This window comes from Apis dorsata, unplaced genomic scaffold (genome assembly GCF_000469605.1).
Source record: "Apis dorsata unplaced genomic scaffold, Apis dorsata 1.3 scaffold_473, whole genome shotgun sequence".
Taxonomy (NCBI): Eukaryota; Metazoa; Arthropoda; class Insecta; order Hymenoptera; family Apidae; genus Apis; species Apis dorsata.
In genome coordinates, this window is record NW_006263711.1 from 285,244 (window position 1) to 296,873 (window position 11,630).

Sequence of the window (11,630 nt, forward strand, 5' to 3'; positions counted from 1 at the left end):
TTCGATTATTCTTGTATTACTCTTTCTAAAAAAATATAGAATAATTATATTACGAGATATCAATTATAAAAGAAATTCTTTCGTCATTATTAATTTTGATATTAGATTCTTTTAATTATGATAAAGTATTTTTGTATTCGCATGTTATCCTGTTATTCGAATTTCATATTGATATTTATATTTCAGCTGAACTAATCATCACAATTTAGTATAAAGTTAAATAAATTGTAAGTTTAATTTTGTAACTATCGAAATAAAACTAAAAATACAATTAAAGAGTATGAAAATGCAATAAAATTATAAGAAAATATATGACATTGGCTTACCTAGAATCATAGACATTAATAAACAAAAATATGATATTGAAAGTGGCAGAAAAAGAATAAAATCAATTTTGTTAATTTCCAGAATAAATAAAATTCGAGATTGTTTTATTATTCAGATATTTCTTTTCTCTGTTATCAAGGATACGAAAGATTCTATTGCAATAAATTATTTTACGAGAGAAATCTATATTTATACATAGAATTTAATGAAATAATTTATGAGAATCGAAATAGATTTAATTTATTTTATGCACAAGAGAACATTTTCTCTTCCGGAGAAAATTAATAAGAAGAAAAAATAATAAGAAGAAGATTGGATCCAAGTTTCTATTTTTATTAATTTTCAGTTATTGTAGTAATAATAATTTTTAATAAATAAAAATAATTAATAAAATGTGAGAGATTAAAAAATGATTCTCTTGAAGCATGTTTATCTAATTTTGTAAAAGACATTTTAAATCCACTTTTTTTTTATTCTATTAATATATTCCAAGCTGATGTAAATTTACAGAAATATATAAGAAAATGAAACTATAAATGAATTTAAAAATCTCGTTCAGAGTTTCTTTTTTTCTTTTATGAAATATAATATTTTATATATGGTTCTTCTTATTATAATTTTTTTTTATTACGTATCTTTATTTTAAGTGATTAAAATTTATTAATTGTTACGAGTACGATTTAAAAAAATTTTAAAAGAACCTTGTGACAATCAAGTTTTATTTTTTGAATAAATTACTTTCTACGAAACTATTAATTTTAAGATAATTAAATAACTCGTATTTGAATTTAATCAAAGAATTAATTAAATCGATCGATTTTATCGGTTATTCCTCAAATGATTTAATCAAATTTCTTTTCACTTTCTTTCGCGAATTATCTCAATAAAGAAAAAAAAAAAATAATTGGAGAATTAAATTGAAATATTGTTTTACAATATTTATCAATCATTCTTACCAATTAAAAGAAAACGAAATTAAAATCTCGATTCACATTATCCCGAACATAATTTAAAAAAACTAATTAAATCTATCATATTAATAATTTTAATAAAAATAAGAATATTTATATCAAAATATCGTCGAATTACCATTTAAATACTTGAATTAAAAAAAGAGAAAATCGATTAAAATCTAATTTGATTTACAACCTGATCGAACAACCTTATTTTTACGTTCGAGTTTCCCCCCTTTCAATACTTTATACTCAATGACTGAAGTCCCTTTTATAAAACCTCCACCGTACTCGACGATCAATTTTAAAGGTATTTTAAAAGGAACTTCTCATCTAAATCCCTTTTCAACCATCCAATTAACAGACTATCCGTTAATCAAAACATTATACTAGAAACTGTATACACATATATCTTAAATGTATTCAATCAAGGATACATTTGAGACACACCCAGTATATCGAGGAGGAACGCGTGGAAACTCGATTTCGTGGAGAAATTCGAGTCCGGCTGAATGTATTAAATTACTGTTGATCTCACCTCCATATTTGATTTTATCCAGCTGCTCGGTGAATATTCGAAGCTCTGGATTCGAGAGGTCTCCAACCTGAAAGGTAACCAGCATCGGTTATATCTATCGAGTATCGCTTACTTCGATCGTGTTACGTTCCTCGATCTTTCGCAAAACGAAAGGCGTGGGGAAGCATGAACGATTTTATTAGCCAGATTAGTAGTACCTGGAGAAGAAGAGACAACGCCACGATCCCCTGTGCCCGTTGTAACGCATCCGAGAAGTTGTTGTAGAGTTGCGAGTTGAAGCCGAATATTTGCAACTGTTTCGAAACAAAAATTAAATGAACGAATTAGTTGTGGTGAATGACGCGAATGAATAAGTAAAAGTGAGATACAGAAAATATTGATGGTGTACTTAATTAACAATTTCAATTGTGAATCGTTGAAATGAATAATTTGAATAACTTGTGAAATGTTTTTCTATTTTTTTTTTATGCTACGTCGATTTAAAGTGTAATTCAAAATATGAATAGTATAAAAAGTAAATAAAATGGTAAATTGAGACTAAGTTTTCAAGTAGTTTATGGTATAAATAGTCAGACATATAGTAGTGGAAAAGTAAGTAATGGGATGAATATTTGAAATATTTTAAAACATCAAAAAGTGAATGGTTTAAGGAACTTTTTAATCAATTTTTAAATATGAATGATCTGATATTTGAGATATAATGAAATTTTAGTGAGTTAGCTTGAAAAATGGGAAAGATATTGGGAAAAATGAATAATGATGAAGTTTTTCTTTTTTCTTCCAAAGTTTCATCTGTAAATAACACGATAGAATTATTCTATAATTCCATTCGAAAATAACAAAGTAATACATTTAATATAACAAAACTTTCAAGTTTAGTTTGAGGCGTGAATAATTTAATCGAGCTTTTGTGTCATTTATAATACAAATTGAATAACAGATTATTACGAGCCACGGGTATCGATTCCTAACTTTCATTAAATCATTTCATTAAAATAATAAAATAAAATGATAAAGTGCTCAAATATTTAAATCCTCAAAGGAATATTCAGCTTAATAGATGATGCGTATAACTCTGTCAGATTAAATAGTAAAAGCTGTCTTTAAGAGGATCCATTCTACTTAAATCTGAAGCGATGAAATCGTTAACTGCTGATGAATTTCTAACGAGAAAATGATCGTATTAATAAAAGTCAGTGAAAACACCAAGTTTTTTCAAACACCAAGTTTTCATCAATAATTTTTAAAATAAATCTACCAAGATTTCGCTTTTATCTTCTCGAATAGAATTATATATATTTTTTACACGTTTTATATTACGTTAATTAATTACGTAATTCTTTTAAAATTAATAAGAAAACTTTTCAAAAAACGATCCTGACATTTTTCAAATATCTCCATTTCCATGCATCGAAATTCAAAACCATTCATTGTTGCGTTTTATAAAATTTTATTTCGTATCTAATCGCTCTAAAAAAGTACAAATAATACCTCGATTCACGGTTATCACAAATTTCCCCCCCCTCCATCGTCCAATAAATATTATACTCTTTCCGGATTATCGATCCATCGACTTTTCGAAACGTTCGATACATTTTTTATTCGTTCCTTGCTACAAGGGACATTCTTCATAACAAAAACAAATTTTATCGTTTCGACAATTGATCTCGCCCAGTTGCCTCGAGCAGCGTTTTCGAAACGTTTTTTCCGCCGGCGAAATAACAATAAAACTTTTCGAAAAATTCTCTCGATGTACGATTTTTCGACAACAAATTTCCAAATAATAATAAAAAAAAAAAAAATAATTCCCGCGACCCGATAACAAGGCCAAATTTTCGCGCGCAAAAATAAAAATAAAAATAATAATAATAATAACAAAAAGAAAGAAAGAAATTCGGAAAAGGAGCACGCGAGGCATCACGCGAATAAACGCGGTATATATTGGGAAAGTTTCATAATTTTTTCAAATTCCGTGTCGGCCAACTTTTCCCCGTCGATGTAGAGGACTGGCAAACTGTTAAAAGCTATACGTTTTCGCGGGTTGCACGTATATCGCGATTGTATACTGGTAACCCAGTTCGCTAGTTCTGACCCAGTTCGAAGATTAATACTTCGAACGAGGAACGGGAGTGAAAAAAAAAAAAAAGAGAGAGGAGAAAGAGAAAAAGAGAGAGAGAAGAAAAGAAAAGAAAGAAAGAAGAGGAGGAGGAGGGGGAAAAAAAAAAAAGAAAAAAAAATAGAAGACGTGCTTTCACGTTAATCAGTTTCAGTTACGTGATCAAGTGAATAAAAGTCGTTCGTAATCGACGAGTGTAAGAATCTGGATAGACGGTTCGGATACGTATCGCGGATGATCGATAATCGGATGTCTGGTGGGGCTAGGCCTTCGATAGAAACTGATAGCCTCGGCCACTCGATCCATGGATTACCGAAGTTAAGTTGGATAGAGCGAAGTAGTTAACGTCGGTTCGAGTTTTTTCAAGGCAACATTCGTTCCCTTCTTTTATTCCCGTGTTGTTTTCTATCTCTTCGAAATTGAATCGCTCTACTGTTTATATAATTTAATAAAACTGTTGTTCGCTTAAAATATACACGTGTGTGTGTGTGTGTGTGTAAAAAAATTTTTATCGCTGAAAAATTGGAGAAAGTATATTTTTGAAAAATATAGATATAAATACGGATTTAACTAACGGGATCTTTGTTATGTGGGAGATTTTTCACGGGAACTTTTGTTATTATACGACTTTATGAATAATGTGTGATAATATGTATTTTAATATTTGCATATTTGGATTTTTTCCTATTAATTTTTACTTTATTAGCTCTTTTAAAAATTAGTTGTTTTTCCATTTGTACTATTTCTATTTCTGAATCTTTTATATATTTTTTTTTTTTTACTACAAGATTCGTTAATGAAACGAAATTAAAAAAAGAAAAAAAAATAAATATCAAAATATTTTATATCTCGTAAAATCATAGAAATCGTAGAAATTTTGCATTAGTAATTACAACGTAGTATTGGCGTTTATCGCTTGCATTATTAAATTATTGACGTAACTCATCCACTATTAATGATAATAATAATAATAATAATAATAATGAATTGATGGTCTCATTAACCGTAACAAAATTCATAAATTATATCTCTATACAGGATTAGTGAACTTCATTATATGGCATACCATGAAGAGATTCGAATTAGAATTTGAATTTAAATTTAAAATATAATGCAAATTATATTTAAATAAAACTCGAAAACACGAATAATTAGTAATGTGCCGGCACTATCGCTACATCATCAATATATATCATTATCCCATTCAGTCTATGCCCTGTTCATGCTATTTGCCATGTTACGTCTAATCCAATTAGATGTGACAGTTCTAATCAATAACGAAAATTCACGTACATTATCGATTATGTCAGATGGGGGAAAACTTGGCGTATTAATTATGATAGCCCAATTTCTTATCTATCAATTATTTTTAACTAACAATTTATTAAATGATCCGACAATAACAAATATTCATTGCATAATTCCATAAAAGCTCGAAGAAAAATCTTAGTAGCGCAAAAAGTAGTACAACCAAATCATAATTCAGACGTTTTCTATCGTTAAAGAATTTCTAAGATTTTAACGAGATAAATTTTATTTTATTTTGGAAAAAGAAAAAGATTGTAAAAGATTGTAAGAGAAAAAGATTGGATGTACGATCGTAAAAATCGGTCATGAAAATTGAAAAATATTTTTTAAAAGAATTTAAAACAATAATTAAACAATTCGACAAATTGTTCCCCTTTCGTGATACATTTAAAAGGAAAATTTAGCGCACAGAGGACAAATTTAAAAAAAAAATAAATATTTCTACTACTTTTCTTCACGCAACTCAAATGAAACCGATCAACAAACACACGTACGATACAACATCGTTGCATGATCGCTAATCGCATCGCAACGGTTGCTATGGCAACTTTATCTTATCTTATCTCGCTACGATATTTCATACATTGATATTAAATATAATTTTACGCACTCACCTCCGCGGGAAACGCGTGTCCGTCCACGGTGTGCTCGCTACCGGTCCGATCATCCAACCCAAAATGCAAATGTATTTCGTGGAACTGATACCGATAACTCAACGGGCCACCAGATATGTTGACCGGATGGCGCGTGTCATTGTCCACGGCGAAAACTACGCTGTGGCCAGTGTTCGCCAGCACACCACCTACCCTGTGCTTGTCCACGTGAAGGGGTTGCAGGTTCGGGTCGAAGAGGAGCCTGGACGGTTCCAGGTTCACCGGCGATTGACGTCTGCCCTTGTGGCACAGCCACCAATCCGGATTGATGAGACCCCAGAACCCGGGACCTTCGAATCGATTAAACGACACGTCGAACGCGATTTTCGAGCATCGATTACGCGACTTTAATCGGAAAGAATTTCGAAAATACTTAACAGGGCTACAGATAAAGAGGAAGAGTGAAATTATTTGTTGAGGAGAGTTCTTTGGAGAGGGTGGTGTGGAATCGGTGAAAAATTGGATTTGGAAAAATTGTTTGGAAACATTGGAAGGAAGATAATTTATATGGAACGAGTCAATATTTATAAGAAGAAATATGTGATTCGTCATGTTTTGGAAAGTTTGGGCAAGTATCTAGACATCTTCATAGTGTCTTTTGTTCGAAAATATTGAAAGATACGTAACTCTCTCTATAAAATAAATGGATGCAAAAAAAAATAGAATAAAAATAATGCGGATAGATAATTATATTAATTACTTTATTCGATAAAAGAATTCCTGTATTTGGAAACTAGAACTTCTAATTTCCAAACTTGTACGAAAAATAATCTAAATGAAACGATCATTTACAAATTTTGAAATAAAAAGGAAACACGTCAAATATTTAAAAATGAAATAACTTTACGATTAAAAACCGTGAATGAACATGAATATATGGAGAAAGAATGTTTAAAAAGTGATTCACGAAAAGAGGACGATTGATAAAACAACAGGAAACTAGAAATTAATATTTCGATTAATTGACACGAGTATGGAATCCCTTACCGGAAATACCGTCATAGGTCCACCATTCCTCCCAGCTGACGGGCCTAGATTCTGCAAATAGTTCATTATCAAGAATCCGCACGATGTCACTTATGCGACAGCAGTCCTTAACCTAGAACTAGTTGCAGCGAGTCGAGTGGCAAGGATATTCGGCCACACTCCACCGAATAACGAGCCACTCGTCTCAATTATACACTTTCTTGCTATAGTCTGTCTCGAGTCAATTGTCCGCTTCAAGGTCACTTCAACAACGGCTCTCTTTAACTATTTCTTCTTTTTTTTTTTTTTCTTCAAGCTTGCTATCACAGTTCTCAGACATGTTTTCCATACAAAGTACACGTCTAGGAATTTCCGTCCCGATGGAAATGAGCTAAAAATACAAGGAGACGATCAAGGATAGCGTTAACAAAGGAAAGAAGGAATTTTTGAAATTTTCCATTTCCCTTATTTCCTGTTTTTCCAACAACGATTATTTTTGTGCGAATCAAACGACGAAGATCGCGACAGATTTTCCAATTATCTTCTTGACCTTGAGACGTCAATTAACGCCAACTATAGCATTCGTTATATAATCGACACGTGTTCATATCGATTTAAAGGGGAGACCAAAGCACGATAAAATTCCGTGTCGTAAATTAATTATTAAAATTATTCACCGATGGATTCGTTCTCGAAGAAAGAAAGATCGAGGTTAAGAACTACTTTGGACGCAAGAGTGAAAAAAAAAAAAAAAATACACACGATGACCCTTGGTGTACCTTGTATAAGGACGATCACGAACACTCCCCAGACGCCCAGGAAGACGGAACTGAATGGGGCCATTCCTAGGACTGCGCGGTCTTCGTCAATTGGGCATCATTCGGCTCGATTCTGCGGGGCAAAAGAGAGAGGGGACACGATACCGGTCGATCGTCAACAAATTACGTACAATTATTATCGCACGAATCGTTCCTCCCACGTGACGGTGATGATCTCAACCTCTGTTTCTATCATATCTCTTCCTCGTGACCCTCGAGAATCGTGGAAGATCGATCGAAAGCGAGACGAGACGACTCCACTCGAAACGAAAGCAACGAACTTTCCGCCGGGGGAGGAGAAGGTATCCTGTCCCTCGGCTAGGAACGATAAGAACGAGACCACGATTCGATCGATCCGACCGAACGGGGATGTCTTTGGACTTTTAATTAGCCATCGTCACGCGACCGATTCGAGAAAGCCGGCCTAACGACGAGGGGAGGGGGCGCGTGTCGTGGGCGATAAGAGGTCGCGAGGTTCTCTCCACCCACGAGACGAGAAAGAAAAGACAAATCTGCAGTCATCGTCGTTGTCGCGTGGCAGGGGGGGAAGAGGATGCTCGAAAGGGGATCGTGAGATTCTCTCGCTCGAATATCTTCCCTTCCCCCACTCCGGTGGCCCATTCTGTGTTAGAGCCCACTCCACCCCGTTCCAACGCCACTCTACACCAGGCCTGTGTTCTTAGGTCAGGAAAACTCGAGTAGAGGCTCCCTTCGAAAGTCGTCGATCGATCGATTCGATCTCGCTCTCCTCTCCGATCCACGACGAGTGTCTCTAACCTACAACCAGAACTTCCACCAGCCGGAAAGATAAGAGGCACTCGGCAAGTGCGATGACTCGGCTCTCATTGGGATATGCCTCTCGTTTTTCTTTCCCCTTTCCCGGGGAACGTCCAAAAAAACCGTCGTTTCCTTCCACGATTATGATCGATGCTCGTCAAAATGTTTCGTTTTCTACATTATCGATCGATACGTTTCACAGGTGAAACACCTTTTGCCCTGGGTTGTAATCTCTGGTATATTCCTCTCTCCGTCTCGCTCGAATTAATTTTTTCTTCTATCTCTCTCTCTGTCTCCCGTTCGAATATTCCTACTATCTCGAGCGATACTTGTAAATAATGCTCCTATTTCCACCTCTGCTCGTGGGGTAGCATAGTTTGAACGGGCAATCGATGCGTTCGTCGAGCATCATGGCGTACCTCATCTGCACTTGTTATTCCATCGTTTGTTGGAATTTTTATAACCTCTACGAGACGAGATTCGGTATCTGCTGGGAGTCGCATTAGCGAGGGCGTACGCGACGAAACGTTACTTGCTGCAACTCTTTGCCGGAGGGCCATGTAAAGTAATGGATATCCGTGCACCAAGCGTCTTTGACGTTATGTTTCGTGGATAGAATCAAAGCGTGCACATTCTTTATGCGACTCTTCGTAGATAGAGTTCACGTAAGTGTTCAGATGAAGGATGTGCTCAAATATTATTGTGTTCAAGAAGATAACTTTATCGATGTTCTTCCCTTATAATATAATATATTAAAATAATCCGAGTAGAATAATGCTTGTTCAGTATCCGCTAAATTACGATCCATCGATTTTCAAAAATATCAAAGAGAACGTTTATGTTTTATCTTGTTCATTGAATTAGAATTATATTTAAATATTTTTCGAATAAGGCATTCATGAATATTTAAAACTGTAGTTTGATTTAATTTCTCGATTCTAAATTTTCGTAATTAATTCGAGCAACGTTAAAATTTAATAATAAAATAACAATTTAATTACTCTCGATTCTTTGAAATATTAAAATTTATTCTTCAATAAATCATTCGTACATGCTTTTCTTCTTTTAAAAAATCTCAAAATTGCATCATTCATTCATATCAGTCTTTAATTAACTTAGGGTATATCTATAATGTATTCGTTTTAAATGTCAAATATTTTTCTCTTTTTTTTTTTTTTTATCCATACTCGAGATGAAATACAATATTTTTTTCAAAACCGACTGGAATTTTGCATTAACGGATCGTTGAAGAACGTTCTCACTAAACTCGTAAAATGAGTCTTTGATGTTAGGTATCCAAGTGGGTAAACAACATGTCAGATTTCTGTAATAATGGAGAAGGTATAGAAGACACTGTGTTTTATGGATTAGTGTTAACTTTCATTTTAGATTTATATCACTACCACATTCTCATTTTATCCGTTTGTCTCTCCTTATTTTGTTTTCTCTCAAAATACCTTTCTTTAAATGTACATATTTTTTGAAGATACTTTCTTTTTGTTAACTTTTTTCAAATATACTTTTTTCAAAATATTTGAAAAATATTATATTTAGGATTTTCTTCTGGACGTTTTTCATTGAGAATTGATCAAATATAATCGTGATAAAGATCACTAATATAGAAGATATTGAATTATATAAATTGAAGATAGTTAACAAGGCATTACTGCATCGAGTATTTCCTGAAGTTTGTAGACTCATAAAATTATCACAGTATATATATATATCCTCTGAGAGTATCATACCAGCTACTGAAGATAGTACTCCAAACTTTAAATTTTATTATATATAATATAATCATTAAAAGTATCGAATGAAAAGTTGAAAGTATGTATTCCATTTAATACTAAAAAAGAAAATCTCTTAAGGAAGAAAAAATAATTATTCTTTAAAATTTTTCTCCTTTCTCAATTTTCGTTTTTATCATATCATGGAAAGAAATAAAATGAATATGATGTGACCTAAAAGAAATAGCGAATATAATAAATAATCATTTAATAGAGATATTATATGAATTAATATAATAATAGTCAAAATTCTAAAAATTATTAAAAGCTGTATACATATTCACAGAATATTTGTAATATCATAATATTACATATATCTTATAGAATATTTATAGAATATTTAGTTACCAGTTTGAAGATAAGCGAAATAGAGCATCTGTTTCGACCAACGACCATTAGTCGTTTATGAATAAAGTGGGATTACGAATGCTACATTCCTTCAGGATAAACGACACAGATAAACGATACAGCAAAGTCATCATATCAATTAGTTTAAATAATCACGTTTCGTTGATGATGAAACACGAACAAACAAAAATTTATAACTTTAATTAAATTTTTAAATAAATATATTTAATTGAAACGAAATTTAATATTCGTACTCTAAATTTCCTTTTTTCGTTTTCAATTCTTTTTTTTTTTTTTGAAATTACAATTACTATTCACTATATTTTATTTTATTTCATTCCATCGTGTTTATCTATCGTTGACCAATTTTTAAAATTCGATCAAGTACGAAAGAAAATCTTTATTATCCCGTTTCTTTAATTTCGTATGAAAGTTTTTTCTTAACAGTCTTTTCTACTTAAAACATCATTAATTATAAATTATTAATCATTTATTTCATCGATTCTAAAACAAAACACGAATAACCCAAAAAATAATAATAATATCTCTATATAATAATTATTCAATACCATTAATTTACAATCTCGTTACAATCAATATTACGCGTTAAAATATCGAATATCATATTTTGTTTAAATAAATTAATCGTAACTACACGTTCCTATACCTTTTGACATATCTCGTATCGGAAATGAATCAAGCGGAACGAAACAGGGATTGGGATTCGAGCGTCTCTTGCTTCATCTTTAATTAGACCCTATCGGATCACGACTGATCCCGTTGGATTTATTACAAAGACCCTATGATAGTCGACGGAGTTTAATCGAGCGAGCCTCTCCTCTCGTTCGATTGCGCCTCTCCAACACAATTATCAACTCTATGGATTTTTGTGGTGCCTCGTTGGGAGCTCGATTCACGCTCGAAATGCTACCACCACCGGCTTTAATTCGTTGGGGATACCCGTTATCCGAAGAGCGCAGAGAGAGAGAGAGAGAGAGAGAGAAAAAAAAAACACTGAAGACCCTTTTTAACCCGTGTG

The 11,630-nt window shown here is 32.6% G+C and overlaps 1 protein-coding gene across 4 annotated transcripts in view; it reads right to left on the reverse strand.

Annotated features, from left to right (window-relative positions):
• Positions 1-11,630, reverse strand: part of LOC102673738 (carbonic anhydrase-related protein 10) — a 23,287-nt gene that overhangs the window by 9,902 nt on the left and 1,755 nt on the right. For 3 of the 4 annotated variants that reach the window (XM_031512576.1, XM_031512578.1, XM_031512577.1), the window contains exons 2-6: positions 7,641-7,752; positions 6,883-6,933; positions 5,857-6,185; positions 2,016-2,111; positions 1,819-1,885 (exon numbers count right to left, since the gene is read on the reverse strand). In XM_031512576.1, coding sequence (XP_031368436.1) covers positions 1,819-1,885; positions 2,016-2,111; positions 5,857-6,185; positions 6,883-6,933; positions 7,641-7,704 — 607 coding nt within the window. In that variant the 5' untranslated portion in view covers positions 7,705-7,752. Of the gene's footprint in view, positions 1-1,818; positions 1,886-2,015; positions 2,112-5,856; positions 6,186-6,882; positions 6,934-7,640; positions 7,793-11,630 lie in introns of all 4 variants that reach the window. The other variant, XM_006620082.2, reaches the window with a different exon arrangement.